The sequence below is a fragment of the Colossoma macropomum genome, unplaced genomic scaffold (assembly GCF_904425465.1).
Source record: "Colossoma macropomum unplaced genomic scaffold, Colossoma_macropomum, whole genome shotgun sequence".
Lineage (NCBI taxonomy): Eukaryota > Metazoa > Chordata > Actinopteri > Characiformes > Serrasalmidae > Colossoma > Colossoma macropomum.
Genome location: NW_023494795.1, coordinates 26,750,894 through 26,770,418, shown reverse-complemented (window position 1 = coordinate 26,770,418; position 19,525 = coordinate 26,750,894). Strand labels below are relative to the sequence as shown.

The window sequence follows — 19,525 nt, the reverse complement described above, 5'->3', positions numbered from 1 at the left end:
TTTCTTTTTCTTCAGCTTACTCCCTCCTTTATTCAGAGCAGCATGGCTCCAAATACATCCTGTCTAGCCTGTAATAAAAGCATTAAAGATCAGTCTCCTCACTGGTCCTCTTCATTTAGTCATCAAGTGTACTAGTGCAGTAGTTGTGAGTTTTGCAGGTATATGACCTACACGTGAAGGCAGAGCTGACGCAGAGCAGATTATTTTCTTTACATTATAAACGTTTTAAACATTTCAGACATTTATGCATTTTTAATCTGCAGATACGGTTGTATGAAAAACTTCGAACATACCCAATTAAATTACATGTTTTGATGATTTTCTAAGTGAAAACTTCTACAGGGAGCAGACTTAAAGTCATGTGAAAAACTAAGTACACCCTATAAAATGTTTCTTTTTTTTAATTACATATGTGGGAATATATTTAGTATTTTATCATCAGCTAAATATTGTGCATAAATAAATGGTACACAGCAGAACAAAAAACAAAGGAAATTAGCTGAGATGTCCTTTTTTCTGTTGAAAAAGTATGTACACCTCTGGCTTCAGTAACTGGTATTGCCTCTTTTGACAGAAAAATCTATGTGTAGGCATTTCCTATTACTGTCTACCAGTTTTTTGGCATTTACTGGGAGAAATTCTTGCCTATTCTTTTTGTGCAGAAGTATTTCAACTGTACAACATTTGAGGGGCTTCTTGCATTTACAGCCCATTTAAAATCCCCCCACAGCATTTCAGTGGGATTCAGTTCTGGGCTTTGACTAGGACATTTTACAACTCTCCATGTAATCCATTTGAGCCATTCATTAGTGGATTTATTTATATGTTTAGAATCTTCATCCTGTTGGAAGGTCCACTTCATCAGCTTTAACTTTTTGGCAGATGGCCTCACATTCTCCTCAAGAACTGTCTGGTATAAAAGAGAATTTATAGTTGATTCTGTGATTGCAGATTGGCCAGGCCCTGAGGCAGCAACGCAGTCCCCAACCATAACATTTCCACCATCATGCTTAACAATTGGAATGAGTATCTTCTGATCAAATTCTGTCTTTGGTTTTTGGCAAACATGGCTACTTCTGGTACTGTGGCAAAAACAACTCTATTTTGGACTCGCCTGTCCATAGCACATTGTTCCAGCCCCCACTTCCTTGCCTAGATATCCATTAGCAAACTTTAGCCTTGTCCTGATATTCTTTTTAGACAGCAAAGGGTTCCTCCTGGAGCACCTCCCATGTGGGTTAAATTTGTGCAGTCTTGTTCTAATTGTAGATGCACTTTCACATAAACAGTAGCAAGAGCCACTGTGATGAGAACTTGTGATGAAATTTTGGGGCGCTTAGAGACTTATTTATATACGGTCTGCTATCGGGTTAACCTTCCTGGATCAGTTGGCAGTGGTTTTAAATCTTCTCCACTTGTAAAGTGGACAGTGAAAACACTGATCTCCAAAATTCTGGATATCTTCTGAAATCCCTTTCCAGACTTCTACAACTTTCTTTCTGAAGGCCTGAGGGAACTTTTTTATCTAGGCATGATGATACAACATACTCCAATAACAAATAGCAAACCAGACCAGATATCTGGGGTTTAAGTAAGACAGCTTCCTCCAAGATGTTCTCTAACGGTCTTCTAAACATTTATACCTGGTCGTGTGTACCTGATTTCAATTTGATAGGTTTGAAGTAGTGATATGTGTAGAGCTGTACTTACTTTTTTCCACATTCCTTTATCTGTCAACACTGTTTTAAAAGAAGAATTGATTTCTGTATCTCCAAGTATGTTGAAAAAGTCTAAAATTTTCTTGGGGCATATTTGCTTCTTGACATGACTGTAAATATGACATTTTTTGCAGATTTTAACAAATTTGAAAAACTAAAATAAAATATAAAATGTGGCATAACTTTTGCACAGGCCACATTTTGAGTTTAATTTCCCATATGGTAGCAAATAAACAGCAATTGTGCATTAAAATGTGCAGAGGTGTGTTCTATGTAGAGAACGTGTTAACTTCTTGTCACTTAGAAAATCAACAATATTGCATATGACTAATAATTTAATAGTGTAGACGGTTAGATTCTCAGAGCACTTTAACACAATCTTCTCAACTCACCACACTTGGTTTGAAAAATATCAGTACGAACTCTCAAAAAAATCTAAAACATTGTAATTGTGAAGTTGTGAAAATGTCAGAATTATCCTACAGTTGTTTTTAACTGTGCATTGTACAAAAGGCAAAAATATATGCATATAATTTATCCTACATTTGAGCATGTTGCTCCTCACATCCAGTCAGTGTGGGGATGAACAGCACTTAGCAGAGTCAGCGGACTGAGGTTGCACATGCCAAAAAAAAAAAATCTGTTCCACTTTAAATTAAAATAAAATGAAAATAAAGCTTAAAGCACTTATTGCTTCAGTGGTAGATAAGCTGTTCCTCACAATATGTCCAAGCGACATATTGTGGTTAAGGAATGTGTAGCTAGCTTAGCACTGTGTGCCTGATGGGTTAACTAGCTAGCCTAGCTTAGCCAATGTCATTTCTAGGAGGATAGCCACCAGTTTAGGCTCCTGCTTCTGTGTAGTAAAATGGCTTAAAGTCACTTCCATTAACATTTTTTCACCTTCCTATTCACCTCTTCAGTTGGATTGCAACCAGCTATTAATCCACCAGAAGAAGAATAATTTGGTCCCCATTCGGTCAGATCAGGGAGAGCTACATGGGGTTTTACTGTAGATGATGGGTTTAGTTAATGTTCGTACATCCCTACGTTTCCACAACTTTGACACACGTTATGTAAAAGTTCTCACAATAGTCTCAAATGCTTTCTTTTAACGTTTTTAAATAAATCGTTTAAAGGACTAAATGTATGATGTTCTTTAGACACATATTAGGAAACGTTAGTCAACTGTTTTACATGCATTTTGAGGACGATAAGGTGCACAGTTGAAAAACGGAATCCATTGTGTTCTACTGGACTTTTTTTGCTTAATATAACATTTAATCCAATAATATAGATAAGCAGTTACTTTTCTTAGTTTTTTTCTGACTGCATTTCATAAAAACTACAATAAAGACTGAAACTTCTGTTACTAGAAACAACGAGTTTTCCACGGCCTGTTTTGAATACTGTTGCCATGGTGACGGAGATGTGGCAGTTAAATAAGCAGACTTAACCGGTTTAAACCAGTAGCAGCCAGTCTTCTCTGGTTTATTCCAGAGGGGCCACCTGCCAGTCTATCTTGCTGACTTTACATTAGTTATGGGCTTAATATGTTTAGTAATATAAAAATAACTCATAATTAGTAATGTAATAAAATTATCAAATCGCCAAGATTTATTAATTTCAGAGATAAAAGTCTATAAATGAGAATTCATGTTAAGATATGTTAGCATTAATAATAATAATAATAATAATAATAATAATAATAAAAACAAACAGGGAAATAAAATGAGCCACAAAGCTGAAGTCAGCTTCTTATTGGCCAGCGTTGTGTTAAAATGTTCCTGTTCCATCTTAAACGGTGCAGCAGTTCTGGGGTCTGAGGCGTTATAATAACTTGCACCATTAAAGGTGGAACTGGAAAATTAGAACAAGAAGCAGTGAAAAGTAAGAGAAATTTAGACTTGTAAATAAACCAATGTAAATCTTGCAAACACAGGTGTTTATCTTGGACATATCGATTAAAATGTATAAATTCTCAACAAGCAAGATAATGTGAGGTTTACTCTTCTCAAGCATCCCTGAAACAAATGTAAGTTTTATTATTGTACAAGTACACGCTGATTCAGGCCGTTTTCTGTTTCTGTAAGGTTAGATGATAGCAGACCTGGGCAAAAGGGTTATGTAATTACATGTTGTCAATGATGTAAAAGTAACCCGATGGCAATGTGCAAAAGGCTATAATCGCTGTTTTGTAAAATGAACCAAAGGAGAATTAGAGAGGACTAATTTACAGTTAAACAGCTTGTAAATAAGTTGGGAAATACGGCTTCACGTTCATGTGTACGGGCGCGCGCCCCAATTGTCATTTTTTCTGTGTGTGTGTGTGTGAGACCATTTTGGGGACACCTTAAAATATGCTCCACACAGGGATCAAGGGTAAGTCACACCTTTGCTGTTTCCCTTTTTCTAGAAACATGTTACACGCTAGGGTGCCCCTAAATCTTTAAAGCACTCTGGTCCTGGTCTACTTATATGTTATACAATTACAGACTGTAGTCCGTCTGTATCTTTGTATAATTCATCCCACCTTTACCTTGTTCATCAATGGTCAGGACCACCACAGAGCAGATATTATTTGCCTGGTGGATCATTCTCAGCACTGCAGTGACACTGACGTCTTGGTGGCATGTTAGTGTGTATTGCACTGGTCTAAGTGGATCAGACCAAGCAGTGCTGCTGGAGTTTTGAAACACTGTCCACTCACTGTCCACTCTATTAGACACTCCTACCTTGTCGGTCCACCTTGTAGATGCAAAGTCAGAGATGATAGCTCATCTGCTGCTGCACAGTTTGTGTTGGTCATCCTCTAGTCCTTCATCAGTGGTCACAAGATGCTGCTCACAAGACGCTATTGGCTGGATATTTTTGGTGGGTGGACTTTTCTCAGTCTAGCAGTGACACTGAGGTGTTTAAAAGCTCCAGCAGCACTGCTGTGTCTGATCCACTTTTGCTAGCCTGACACACACTAAAGCCATGTTCACACAGCAAGTAAAAGTGGCTCAAATTCTCACCAAATTTGCTTTTTCTTTTAGATTGTTCACATTATCTTTTTAAGACCCTCTTCACTGCCAGCTTTAGTCATTTGTTTATTAGCATGGCAGTATATACTATGCTTATGTTACATGGTATCAGCTGGTACCAGATGTTGGTATCTGTAAATTTGAATGAGTAAGAGTACAAGTAATTGGTATTGTTGAAGCCCTACTACAGACTGCAGTTACATTAAACTCCTGGGTTTTTACAAAGAATTTAGGTCATTTTGAAAAATCTTTCCTCAAAATTCTGAAAAAATCCAGTTTAATTCAAAATAAAGCAGCTTTTAAAATTCTATAAAACATTGAAATCAAGATGTTATCAGGGAGCTCCACTTCAGTGTTGAAGTTTTATGTAATTGTACTGTTTCAGTTTTGAATATCATCTTCCCAAATGTCAGAATAAATCAAGTTTTAGTACGTAGTGTATTTAGGTTTTCATAAAATATTCAAATCAAGCTTTTGACAAGGAACTCCACTGCAATAGCAAATTCAGACTGTGAAATTACATGAATCGCATTCTCTTTGTACCCGAGGTGTTCTTCGACAATGCACTTAGTTCTCTGCTAACAGTTTGATTCCTTCTGTTTATTGATTTTTTTAACATGGGCATATATGTAATTAACTTTCCAAAGCATTGCAGAGGGCTTGTACAGAATTTAAATAGCAAAATAAAATGTAGCTCATAACCTGTGTATGTCAGAAAGTGTTTTTCAACACTGCAGTGGAGGTTTCTGATAACAGTGTAATTTTCTTCCTTTGTTGGAGTTTTGTTTAAGTTGGCTGTTTAACTTTATGCCATATTAAATACTGCCATATACCTCATGAAACAGGGATATTTAATGACTTTCACTGTGGAAAAAACATGAAAACCAAACTCTGAACACTGTTAACAGGCGGATTGTTGCTGTACATGAAGCAGTGCTTAATTACACTTCTGACTACTAATCTTTAAAAACTATGTTGATCTGTTTGTCACATACTGAAAGAAGGAGGAGGTCATCGTAGTCGCATACTGAAAGAAAGAGGAGGTCATCATAGTACTATTCTGCTGTAATCCGCAGTGCACACATGAAATCCAAGCATAGAGAGCGACCAGGCTTGGAATTATTTGCAAGAAAATGCTTCCCCATTTGCTGGGAACACAAACCATTCGCAAGGGAACACAATGTCAGTACTGCTTTTTGTATTTTTTTTTTAACCATTGCCCCAAGGGGGTTCGTACTGTTCCACAATGCTCATATTATATACTCTTAACTTTAAGGCCACTATGCATGCCAATTAAACACCTTGAAACTAAGAAGGCCCTCAGTACTTATCAACATTATTTAATTATCTGCTGTGCAGTGCCATCCTATCCCATGCAGGGAATTCAGCCATGAAAACTATAAGAGCCACAGGCACCTCTTGCACATTTGACTTATAAATCAAAGGCAGCAACGTAACTTCAAGAAAGCTTTGTGTTTAGCTGCCCAGTATGGCTTGGATAGAGTGTAACAATGCTTTACATGAACTGATAAATGTGAAAAAATAACTAATAAACCTATTTGTTTACTTTGCAGGTGGAGAATACAGAGACACCCTAATGGACTTCTGGACTTTTTTCATTTTTTGTTCATTCACTTGAATTGATTAATAATATTAGTAATAATAATAAACATTCATTAAATCCCTTATGCTTGCAATGATTTGCCTTAGTTTATGACAATATTATCATAGTAGCTGGGATTGTTTGAATTAGACTATCAGCAACTACAGACCGAGAAAACATTCATGGGATGTAACGTAACATTGGAAAAATCTGAAGTTTTGACACTGATTATTGCTGGCTGCACAAAAATATTGGGAAGATGTTTTAGGATATGTTCTACTAACTTGCACCGAACATCCTAAGAAAATTAAGAAAACTGGAACTATAAACCTTTGAACGTTTAAAGATAACATTCCAGGAATGTTCAGTGGTCAGTGTATATAAAGCTGAGGTAATATTCTGGGGCAGTGCTTTTAAGAAAGATGTTATAGAACCATTAAGAAAAATGGCCTTTTTTAAGGTTACCAACATTTTCACAACCATAATAGAATGTTACGGGAATGTTTTCATGTTCTCAGAAAATTGCAGGACCACATTCCTAGAATGTTAAATTGTTACTAATGAGGTTGGGTTGAAGTTTAGGGATCGTTCGCATAGCTAGAATGTTTTGGGAACATTCAGAAAACTGGACAGATTCATGTGGGAACATTCCAATAAAACATTCATACAACCAAAATGGAATGTCAGAGGAACGTTCAGAGAACATCATTTTGAATGTTCTCAGAATGTTCCGAGACAACGTTTCTAGAATGTTAAATTGTTGTTGCAAATGAGGTTTAGGTGACGTTCTGGGAACGTTCCACAACCAAAATGGAACGTTAGGGGAACGTTCTGATAATGTCATTTTGTTAGCTGGGATGTTGGTAGCGATGGACTCTTTCATCCTCTACACTAAATGTCACAATAATCGTGAGAATTAACAAAACAATCTAGCAGTATCCAACTGGAGAGCAGCAGTTTTAGCGCCCCACACTGTTTACGAACCACATCCTCAATGTTGGCTTTCTTGACTGCAGGATTTTATTTATGCTACATTAATCTTTTTAGATGAGAAAAAAACATCTTTAAGAGAGAAACTCTTTGTTGTTATAGTAACATTTTTATTCTTTCAGTACTAAAGTATTTATAAGTGATGCGGCCAGTTATTAAACATGCACAGATGTAAGTCATTATTGATTGGCCGATCGGTCACACAGCCAATCTCTTCCGCTGGACTTCCTTTATTTCCTTCCTTTATAATCACTGTTTTTTTTTAAATCTCCATCCACATGAAGACACGACCCAACTAACTTTGGTCCTCTTGTAACAAGTCCTGTTAGCCATGTTAAAACCAGCACTATTTTGGCTACGGCCACCGCTGCATAAAATGGCCTAACGTAAGCAAAGGAGATAATGGTGCTCACACTTGACATTACAAGCCATAAACTCTGTTATCTTTAGTCTCTCTTTTCACGAGGCTGAAAATGGCTTCTTATCCAAATGTTCTGTTACACCTTAAATGATGCAGCAGTCACTAGGCTGCAGTGGAAAATGATGGACATGTAATTATGGCTGCTGACTGGCTTAGTAAAAAGTGATTGATAACACAATTCTGGTATTTGATTGGCTACAACGTCTATATTCTAGCTGAATGAATTGTTTTTATTTTAGGGTTAATATTGTGGATGTGTCCGGATTCATTAGCCCTGAGTTTAGCTGATGTGAGCTGCCTAGATAAATGGCTGCTGTCTTTCACAAATAGATAATACATCATTTGTGTTATAATTTTCTTTGATTACATAAAACAAAAACATTGACTGAAAATGTATTTTTTGTCCACCAGTGCTGGGCACGTTCTCTGTAGTTTTGAGAGCAGTAACGTTTTAGTGGTCTGGTCTCTGGCTTTTCACTGTAATTCTTCGTACAAGAGATGGAGAATCAATTCTGAAGTATTGATACTTCCGATTCTGTTTGAGAAACGATTCTTCCATGAAAATATCAGAACAAAGTGTTTTCTTTAAGCAGTAAACGGAATATATTTTTATGAAACTGAAAGGTGCTGATGCTAATAATGTAAAAAGAGTATTTGCTTCTGTTCTCTCAGTTTATCTGGCAAATGTATATACTAATGTAAAAAATTATATCATGACTGAGGGGCATATTTACTGGTTTCACTGTGGAAATCAAAAAGGATGTCCCTTTTATGAGCACAAGAAGACTTAAAAATATCAGTGTCAGCATTGTTGTTGAGATATTAGACTTTGGATTAGGGAAATTTGTGGTTTTATGTGCAGAGTTATTTGGGCACAAACTGGGGGGAAAAGGAAATAATTATATGAATAATTTTACAACTTGAATATATATAATGTGATCAGTACTCTAATGTTGTTAGGTAAAGTTTTTAATGCACAAAGCACAGGTACTGAGGTTTTCATAAACTCTAATTTTCTGTTTCTCTTAAATGTAAGAAAAGGAAAAATGCTAAATCATTATTCAAACTTTCTGTAGAGTAAATCACTAACATCCCTTTTCCTTTACTGTTTTTGTGTTTATTATTGTTGTTGTTGTTATATTTTTTTGGTGCTGTTGTCTATTTACAAAACTTTTTATATGTATTGTACTGACAGCTATAGTAAATACTGTGATTCAAATAAATAAATAAATAAATAAATAAATAAATAAGCTTTAGACGGCACGTATACCGATGTGGGCGGGGCCTCTGACTCTGAGACTACGGATCCATTAACGAACCCATGACGTCATAGAGAGAGCGCGCGAGAGAGAGAGAGCGAGAGAGAGAGAGACGTTTCCATTGTGACGGACAGTTACAATAGAGCGGGTGTTTCTATCGGAGCGTCATTCTGCGGTGTGTCCGAATAACAGAGCACAAAACAGGTGAGTGGCTTTTTTCCGCTGTAACTGTTCAGCAGGAGAAAAGAACCAGCAGCTGTTCGCTCTGACTCTCAAACCGAATCACTCGACCCGCTCGAGCAGAACGAGTCATTCGCTCCGACCTGATTCGAACTCCGGGTTTCGCGCGTGCTATGGCGTCACACCCGGTCAGCGCGTCAGCGCGACTCCGTACCCTTTGTTTTTGGGATAATGAAGCGACGCCAATGAAGAAAACTTAAATGTATGTAAAAGCAAAATACAATATTCACATCTTCTAAACAGAAGTCAAATGTTACCTTTAGACCTTATTAAAGCAATAAGCCACGAGAGGCCGCGCGCTACTGTGATTTTATCACAGGAGTAAGTAGGAACGCACACCCCCTCGTAGCTTATTGCTTTTGTAAAACGGCGGCCAACATAAAATATAATAAAATGCACAATTTTTCTGAAAATAATTTACGTTATTATAATCGACATAAACAAGTATTCGGCACACAAATGTAGCTAGTTCCTTTAGAGTCCGGTATTGTTGCTAAGCAACCATGGACCGCTGAATGAGGAGAAGAACGTTTTAACTTTTGTCATGTAATAATGAACTTATGATAACACAGCACTGTTTAATGCAGAAACGTTCACTTTATAAGTACTTTTGGTCACCAAAATACCACCACGAGACTTATTTAGCACCAATCCAGCGTAGCCCCTCTTCTCACGGTGGGCTGAATCTCAAACGGTTCCCTGCCCCCTACATAGTGCACTACGTCAGAATTTAAATACTGGCTCCTGCACCCCAACGGTGCAAAATATGGCTAATATATAGTCATTTGGGTCTCAGCCACATCTATACTCGGTATATGATGCACTATTTGGCAGTAAAGGCCAGAATTTCTAAATGTTTATAGCTAGTACAAATGTTTGTGTTTCAGTCAGAAGTACCCTGTGTTTAACGCTACTTCTGACTGAAACACAAACATTTGAAGCGTGACACTTTTAGACTTTCATACTGCAGTTTTACACTTAATCATACCATAAGTATTTTCATTCAAGCCTGTGATATTAATAATGGAGTTGTTCGGGCTATTAGCTATATTTTAGCCTGTTAGCTAGCTGACCAGCCAAGTTCTAGTTAAGAACATAAGTTGCCAGCCCCTCAGTTTAAACAAAAAACGGGTTCCTTCTTCAACAATATACTCAGTGGCCCATGCGAGCAGCGTGAGAGTCAAGGATTATTCCATCAACAGCACAAGGGTCATGCCGTGGCGCAGTAATACACAATTCAGTTGTTGTAAAGCCATCATGGAACACGGCTCAGCCAGTCAGATTTTAGGCCCGGAACTGTCCGCTTTATAAATCATTATTTTACTAAAGTCTAAACAATCTTTCTCATCTTACTTTTCACATTCTTTCTCTCTTTCGCTCTTTTTAAACCTCTCTCGCCCCCACTTTTTTCTACCTTTCCTTCTGTCCCTCTTTCTCTCTGTGTCTCTCTCTCAGTTTCTCTCTGTCTCTCTTGGCCTCTCTCTCCACCTTTTTAATCTCTCACTTCCTCTATCTCTCTGTCTTCTCACTGTGTCTCTTCCCCTCTTTCTCTCCATCTCTCTCCTTCCCATCTCTCTCTTTTCACCTCTCTCACTCTTTCTTTCTTCACCTGTTTATTTCTCTTTTCCTTCCACCTTTCTGTCTCTTTTTCTCTCTTACTTTCTTTCTCTCTCCACCCCCTTTCTCCCTCTCTTTCTTTTCCTCTATTTTTGGCCTTTATCTGTATATACCCACCCCCCCCAGTCTTCAACTTTCAGATGTTTTTACATCGTTTTCTTTAGTTTTTTTTTTTTCAATATAGGTCCAAAATCAATTTTCCACATGAGTTCGTTACTAAACATATTAATCCAGTACTTTATTTTGTGTTCTAGAGCTAAAATCACCAGAGAGGATGAAGCTGTGTCCCCTACTTGGTCCCATAGACTGTGGGTGTTGGAGCAGCTGCCTCCCCAAAATGACCTTCTTCAACAGTCGAACTCTGGAGAGGCAGAGAGAGGAGGAGCAGCTCAGACAGCTTCAGAGAGAGAGGAGTGAGATGGAGAGAAGAATAGAGGTGATGAGGAGGAAGCTGAAGAGGATGGAAAAGGAGGAGAGGAAGAGGAAACTGGAAGAGGAGAGACAGAAAGAGCAAAGAGAGATGGCTGTGTTGAAGATGTGGACTGTGATGGAGTGGGAGAGAGTGATTAAGAAAGACAGGAAAGAAAGAGAGGAGCTGGAGATGCTTAGAGAGCTGGACAAACAACTGCAGCTGAAAGAGAGAAAGAGAAAGAAAGGGAGAGAGGAGAGAAAGGTAAGACATGCTAGCTAAACTCCCGAACAAGACAGCAATCACCAGAAATATTACAGCGATTGTTGTAATATTCATGTTTTAGAAAGAAAGCAGAAGCTTTGTATAGAGTGTGAATTTATGACAGTTTGTATTTATATTTATATTAAGTTTATATTTAGCTAAGTGGTAACTAGGTAGCTTTGCTAGGCTACATGTGCTAATTTCTCCTGATCGTTAGATTAGCTGGTTAGCTGGTCAAATCTATATGTCATTGTATTTTACCTCAGTGCTCAAACACAAGATAAGAGCTCAGTTTAGTACATTCCTGAGTGACAACAGCGACAGGTGGAGTTGTGCTAGTCGATGAACTGATTAAAATTCCTACAATGCTAAAATGAGGATGCTGTGTGTGCTGTAGTTTAGTAGAGTCATGCTAATGTTCACTATTAAGAGGAATGAAACTGTACCTGTAGCCAGTTAATCTAGCATTAGCTATCACTCAGATTAAAAAAAAACTGTCTGTTTTCTTTTTGAAACATGAATATTTAAAAAATCACTGGAATACTGTACGTACGAGAGCTTCTTCATCTTAGCCAGCTGGTAGCACCAGTAAAAGGGGGCTATCCTGAGAATGTAGCTAACCTAGCTTAGCTAACTCTGTATAGAAGATTTCTCACTTACTTTTCCTACTTTGGATCCACAATTCTTTCACTTAATTCTGTTAATGAAAAGGTCTTTTTCACATGTGCTGTTCTTGTGTGTTTTAGAAGAATCTGCTGGGACAGGATCTTATTAGCAAAAGTGAGGACGCTCTGCAGCATCCAATAAAGCCTGAGGTAGGTGCGTTTGGTCTGGAAGACAGGGCGAGATGGCATCAGATGGAGCTGCTGAGATGCAGACAGAGACATGAAGAGATAAGAACAGATCTGGAGAAGGTGAAGGAGAAGATGGCAGGGAAAGAAAGTCATATAGAGGAGAAGGTCCTCGATGCTGAGAGAGAAAGTTTGATCCTGTTTCAGCAAAATACAGAACATCTGAACTGGAAGGAGAGAGAGCATGCTCCGAAATCAAAGAACAGCAGTAAGTGGGAAAGAAAAGAGAGAAAGGCAAGAGAAAGACAAACCAAGAGAGAAGAAGTAATGAAAAGAGAGCAAGAAAAACTAGAAGAACTGGAAGATATATGCAAAAGGATGGAAAGACAGGTGGAGGAGGAGAGGAGGGCAGTGAAAGAGAGAGAAAAAGTCATGCTGGAAGAAATGGAGAGAAAGAAAGAGAGTGAGAGACAAAAGATGGAGAGAGAGCTGAAGAAGAGACAGAGACGGATGGAAAAGGAACTACGGGAGCAGCTGAAAGAGAGCGAGATGGAGAGAGAGAAAGAGAATGAGCTAGAGAGAGAGCAGAAGGAACGACACAGGCAGGCAGAAGAGCGACTGAGAGAGATGGAGAGAAAGATCATGGAGGAAGAAGAAAAAGCCCTAAGAGAGGAAGAGAAATGGAAAGAAATGATCCAGAAACAGGAGGAAGAGTGGCAGCATAGATTTCGGGACCTGGAAGAAAAGAGAGAGAAAGAAATTAGGGCTGAGAAAGAGAAGATCCGACAGAGAGAAAGAGAGAAGGCAAAGAGAGAGATTGAAAAACGAAGGGAATCTGAAAAGCTGGAGAAGGAGAGAGAAGCAGAGGCGAGAAGGCAGATAGAAATGAAAGTGCAGGAAACCCAGGTTGAAGAAAATCTAAAGAACGAAAATGAGAAACAGAGAAAGAGAGAGTGGAGAAAGGAGGAGAGCAAGAGAGAAGAAAAGAAACTGACAGAACTGGAAGAAAAGCAAGAAAAAGAAAAACAGAATGAGTTTGAAGAGCTCCAGAAGCAGATGGAAAGAGAGCTGGTGGAGAAAGAAGAAGAATTGAAGAGGGAGAAAAAGAAGATGACAGAAAAAGAAGAGAGGGAGCTAGAAGAAGAGACAATGATAAAGGAAAAGAACCCAAAAGAAACATCAAACAAAAAGGAAGAAATAGGAGGAGAGATAGACACAGAGATAGAGACAGAGATAGAGGAGAAGAAGAGAGAGATAGAGGAGGCAAAGGAGAATGAGCCAGAGAAGCAGAGAGAAGAGGAAAGAGAGAAAGAGAGGAGGGAGAGACAGCTGGAGACAGAGAGAATACAGAAAGCGCTAGAGGAGCATATGAAGAAAGAAAAGAAGCAGAAGAAAGAGTGGATGAAGCGAATGTTTGGTGAGGGCAGTATATTCAGGTCACAGCATGGAGCTGAGCGCAGGGGCTCTGAGCGAAAAAGGTCCAACAGGCCTTTGATGGTGACTGACGGAGACGAAAAGCAGCACGGGCCTCCGGAGCAGAAGACACCAGAACCATTGAGCGGGCCTGTTTCTACAAACGGAGGACCACGGCTCATCTCCGTAAGACCCCTGAGCTCGAGCCCAGGCCCTGTAGAGGAGCTCAAAGTGACCAGTCCCCAGCCAGCTGACCCCACTACACCCACCAGCACAGTGGGTGGTTCAGGGGATGAGAGCAGCATTGGACCTGAGGAAGCCAGCCCAGAGCAAGATTGTACCACAGAGAATAAGGTGGATGAGACCAGCTCTGACAGCAGGAAAACGTCTGGCATCACTGTGGACGACTTATCGGTCTTTGCGTTGCGGCCAGCTCCACAGGGTATTACAGTCCGGTGTCACATCAAGCGGGACATGAAGACCACAGACAACAACCTCCACCCCATATTTCACATGTACCTGGAGGAAGAGGATGGCAAGAAGGTCAGAAGGGGGCAGAGTGTCAGGGATAGACACAGCATGTACTTTAGTCACGTTTGTCATTTAGTGTCAGAAACCACAAAAGCAAGTTTATTTGAGATTAATTAACAACTTGAAACAGTCTGAAAGTGTATGATTTAGCCCTGCAGTTAGCACCGTGCTAATTGGTAGAGTGTAAGCTTACATTAGTTGTTAGCTACATAAGGAGCGTAAAGGAGGGGGGTTGATTTTTCACCATACCATATTGTTGTTTTCTCTTTCTCAATCTGTCTTTTTGTCATTCTTTCTCAGAAATTCCTGTTGTCCGCTAGGAACACAAGTACCACCATGACAGCTAACTATGTGATCTCAGTGGATCCCTCTGGCTGGTATCATGAGGGTGAGAACGTCGTAGGGAAATTAAGGTATGTACGAGCTTCTACTAAAATAGTGACGCCCTCTAGGGGCTCCCTTTGTGTATGGCTGTCTTCATTCCATAGAGCTGTATTCCTTTATCAGTAGGTCTGATCATGTAGTCTTAGGTTCTCTGTGTCTTTTGTAGGTCAAACATGCTGGGGACTAAATTCACATTATGTGGAAAAAGCAGGACCAACAGCAAGAACAGTAGAGCTCTGCTGAAGGGAAGAAACCCACAGCAGGAGCTCACAACAATCCGCTATGTGAGTACACAAACATATGCACACACATTCTTATTGGGAAAGAACCAGCGTAAAGGAATAGTGAACATATATCGCATGTTCTTTCTGTAGGAGGCCGATCTAATGGGAGGTGAAGGACCACGCAAGATGTCTGTCATCATCCCTGGCATGAACGTGAACTCTGAGCGCTCTCCAGTTCACTCTATTAAGGTGAGTTTGATGCTATTCACTGTTGATGACCACAGATTATCCCATCTCACACAGTTCCTCTTCCAGTTCTCATGGGGCCTCAGTTGTTTTGAAAGCTAGATGAGCTGATAAAGATGTACAAAGTTTCTTTTTAATGTTCTCTATCATTGCACCTTGTTACTTTGGTCTCTGTGTGGTTCACATACACTATATTGCCAAAAGCATTCACTCATCCATCCAAATCATTGAATTCAGGTGTTACAATCACTTCCATGGCCACAGGTGTATAAAACCAAGCACCTAGGTATGCAGACTGCTTCTACAAACATTTGTGAAAGAATGGGACGCTCTGAGGAGCTCAGTGAATTCCAGCGTGGTACTGTGATAGGATCCCACCTGTGCAACAAGTCCAGTCATGAAATCACACTCCTAAACCTTGTTGAAAGCCTTCCCAGAAGAGTTGAAGCTGTTATAGCTGCAAAGGGTGGGCCGACATCATATTAAACCCTGTGGATTAAGAATGGGATGTCACTCAAGTTCATATGTGTGTGAAGGCAGACGAGCGAATACTTTTGGCAGTATAGTGTAGCTTAGGCTACATATGATTCCAAAAGCTTTAACTAGACAGGCTGACAAAGACCGTACCCTTTTCTTTTTTGTGATTTTGTGATGTGCATGTGATTCTTAGGCTTACTGAAAGATTCTTAATTAAAACGCTTCATTCATTAAATAGTAATTAAAGACTGCTTTTACTAGTTTTAGATACAGTGGCAATAGCAATGCAATAGCAGAGTAAGGGTTCAGTAGTTGAGTCCGGTCACTGTCACTGTCGATTTTAATTCAAATGAAGACGCTGCCAAAAATATTAATCAGGCTATCAAAAACACCAGGAAAAACGAAAAAAGAAAAATAGCAGAAACGAGAAAGACCATGTCAGACATTTTACCTATGGCATCTGGTCAGCAGTGGTCCTATGGTGGTTCTTTTCCACTGACGGACAGGGTAGTGTAGCAGCGGATCAGCTAATACTGTTTCTAATCTATCTATGTGTGCATCATTAACAGGATCAGAGATCTTTATTAAAGAGGTGGCAGAAGCCTAAACTGGAGAATGTCATCCAGCTGCGTAATAAAGATGCAGTGTGGAATGATGTCACTATGGGCTACGAGCTGAACTTCTACGGACTGACACCACGGGCCTCCAGGAGAAACTTTCAGCTCATTCATGCCGACAAACGTAAGCTCACAAGCTTTTACTCATTTGTACATTCGTAGTGTGTCTTCAGATGGATGTTTCTCCTTTCATTGGGTCGTTCCTCTCTCTCTTTGTGTCAGAACAACTTAGCTGATTTATTGTCTTTCTCCTGTTTGTTTGGATTTTGATGAATCTTTTTCTGCTTTTTTTCTCCTCAGCTGACAACATTCTGATGGTGTTTGCCCGCATGGCTGATAATGAGTTCACGCTGCACTACTGTTATCCCTTGTGCGCCCTTCAAGCCTTCAGCATCGGCCTGTCCAGCATCCACAGCAAACTGGCCTGCATTTGACATCTACATCTGCTTATGTGCATTCTGTCCTTATTCTTTCTTTTTCTTCAGCTTACTCCCTCCTTTATTCAGAGCAGCATGGCTCCAAATACATCCTGTCTAGCCTGTAATAAAAGCATTAAAGATCAGTCTCCTCACTGGTCCTCTTCATTTAGTCATCAAGTGTACTAGTGCAGTAGTTGTGAGTTTTGCAGGTATATGACCTACACGTGAAGGCAGAGCTGACGCAGAGCAGATTATTTTCTTTACATTATAAACGTTTTAAACATTTCAGACATTTATGCATTTTTAATCTGCAGATACGGTTGTATGAAAAACTTCGAACATACCCATTTAAATTACATGTTTTGATGATTTTCTAAGTGAAAACTTCTACAGGGAGCAGACTTAAAGTCATGTGAAAAACTAAGTACACCCTATAAAATGTTTCTTTTTTTTAATTACATATGTGGGAATATATTTAGTATTTTATCATCAGCTAAATATTGTGCATAAATAAATGGTACACAGCAGAACAAAAAACAAAGGAAATTAGCTGAGATGTCCTTTTTTCTGTTGAAAAAGTATGTACACCTCTGGCTTCAGTAACTGGTATTGCCTCTTTTGACAGAAAAATCTATGTGTAGGCATTTCCTATTACTGTCTACCAGTTTTTTGGCATTTACTGGGAGAAATTCTTGCCTATTCCTTTTGTGCTTTTGTATTTCAGCTGTACAACGTTTGAGGGGCTTCTTGCATTTACAGCCCATTTAAAATCCCCCCCACAGCATTTCAGTGGGATTCAGTTCTGGGCTTTAACTAGGACATTTTACAACTCTCCATGTAATCCATTTGAGCCATTCATTAGTGGATTTATTTATATGTTTAGAATCTTCATCCTGTTGGAAGGTCCACTTCATCAGCTTTAACTTTTTGGCAGATGGCCTCACATTCTCCTCAAGAACTGTCTGGTATAAAAGAGAATTTATAGTTGATTCTGTGATTGCAGATTGGCCAGGCCCTGAGGCAGCAAAGCAGTCTCCAACCATAACATTTCCACCATCTTTCTGTCTTTGGTTTTTGGCAAACATGGCTACTTCTGGTACTGTGGCAAAAACAACTCTATTTTGGACTCGCCTGTCCATAGCACATTGTTCCAGCCCCCACTTCCTTGCCTAGATATCCATTAGCAAACTTTAGCCTTGTCCTGATATTCTTTTTAGACAGCAAAGGGTTCCTCCTGGAGCACCTCCCATGTGGGTTAAATTTGTGCAGTCTTGTTCTAATTGTACATGCACTTTCACATAAACAGTAGCAAGAGCCACTGTGATGAGAACTTGTGATGAAATTTTGGGGCGCTTAGAGACTTATTTATATACGGTCTGCTATCAGGTTAACCTTCCTGGATCAGTTGGCAGTGGTTTTAAATCTTCTCCACTTGTAAAGTGGACAGTGAAAACACTGATCTCCAAAATTCTGGATATCTTCTGAAATCCCTTTCCAGACTTCTACAACTTTCTTTCTGAAGGCCTGAGGGAACCTTTTTTATCTAGGCATGATGATGCAACATACTCCAATAACAAATAGCAAACCAGACCAGATATCTGGGGTTTAAGCAAGACAGCTTCCTCCAAGATGTTCTCTAACGGTCTTCTAAACATTTACACCTGGTCGTGTGTACCTGATTTCAATTTGATAGGTTTGAAGTAGTGATATGTGTAGAGCTGTACTTACTTTTTTCCACATTCCTTTATCTGTCAACACTGTTTAAAAGAAGAATTGATTTCTGTATCTCCAAGTATGTTGAAAAAGTCTAAAATTTTCTTGGGGCATATTTACTTCTTGACATGACTGTAAATATGACATTTATGCCGATTTTAACAAATTTGAAAAACTAAAATAGAATATAAAATGTGGCATAACTTTTGCACAGGCCACATTTTGAGTTTAATTTCCCATATGGTAGCAAATAAACAGCAATTGTGCATTAAAATGTGCAGAGGTGTGTTCTATGTAGAGAACGTGTTAACTTTTTGTCACTTAGAAAATCAACAATATTGCATATGACTAATAATTTAATAGTGTAGACGGTTAGATTCTCAGAGCACTTTAACACAATCTTCTCAACTCACCACACTTGGTTTGAAAAATATCAGTACGAACTCTCAAAAAAAATCTAAAACATTGTAATTGTGAAGTTGTGAAAATGTCAGAATTATCCTACAGTTGTTTTTAACTGTGCATTGTACAAAAGGCAAAAATATACGCATATAATTTATCCTACATTTGAGCATGTTGCTCCTCACATCCAGTCAGTGTGGGGATAAACAGCACTTAGCAGAGTCAGCGGACTGAGGTTGCACATGCCAAAAAAAAATCTGTTCCACTTTAAATTAAAATAAGATGAAAATAAAGCTTAAAGCACTTATTGCTTCAGTGGCAGATAAGCTGTTCCTGACTGTTTGATAGGGAGTAAGGTAGGGCTAGTTTGTTTAGGGTTAACAGTAAGCAGGATGGTGTATCGGTCAGGACACAGGAAAGAAGATGAGGAGATGTAATTCTTTCTTTAACTGTATTGTATTCCAGCAGTATTTAGTGATACAGCTTGACATTCAGTATCGCCATCAGTCTGAAATAATAGTAGAATAAACCAGCAATCAAACATAAATCAAGCACAAACTTATCAGTAACATTACAATGCCCATTTAGCAGAAACAGTAACCTAGAGTCACATATAAATGGGAATATTACTCCTCAGATGAATAGATGTGCTCAAACATGTACATAAAGGACAATGGTGACACCCCCTGGCTATTCGAGGGTACTGCAGAATGGCGTTTATATACGGCGGCCATTTCCATACATAGAACGCTACCAATCCT

At 39.0% G+C, this 19,525-nt stretch overlaps 2 protein-coding genes across 2 annotated transcripts; both read left to right on the top strand.

The window, feature by feature from the left end:
* Positions 1 to 11,394: 11,394 nt before the first annotated feature.
* LOC118816113 (golgin subfamily A member 6-like protein 6) lies at positions 11,395 to 13,249 on the top strand. The gene is made up of 3 exons (XM_036582623.1): positions 11,395 to 11,547; positions 12,294 to 13,101; positions 13,245 to 13,249. Exons 1-3 carry the CDS (start codon positions 11,395 to 11,397, stop codon positions 13,247 to 13,249), a joined length of 966 nt encoding a protein of 321 aa, XP_036438516.1.
* A 457-nt stretch (positions 13,250 to 13,706) lies between these two features.
* LOC118816112 (tubby-related protein 3-like) lies at positions 13,707 to 16,787 on the top strand. Its single transcript, XM_036582622.1, has 6 exons — positions 13,707 to 14,294; positions 14,583 to 14,695; positions 14,833 to 14,950; positions 15,041 to 15,139; positions 16,183 to 16,354; positions 16,531 to 16,787. The coding sequence occupies exons 1-6, from the start codon at positions 13,707 to 13,709 to the stop codon at positions 16,662 to 16,664; spliced, it is 1,224 nt and encodes a 407-aa protein (XP_036438515.1). The 3' UTR covers positions 16,665 to 16,787.
* The last annotated feature ends 2,738 nt before the right edge of the window (positions 16,788 to 19,525 follow it).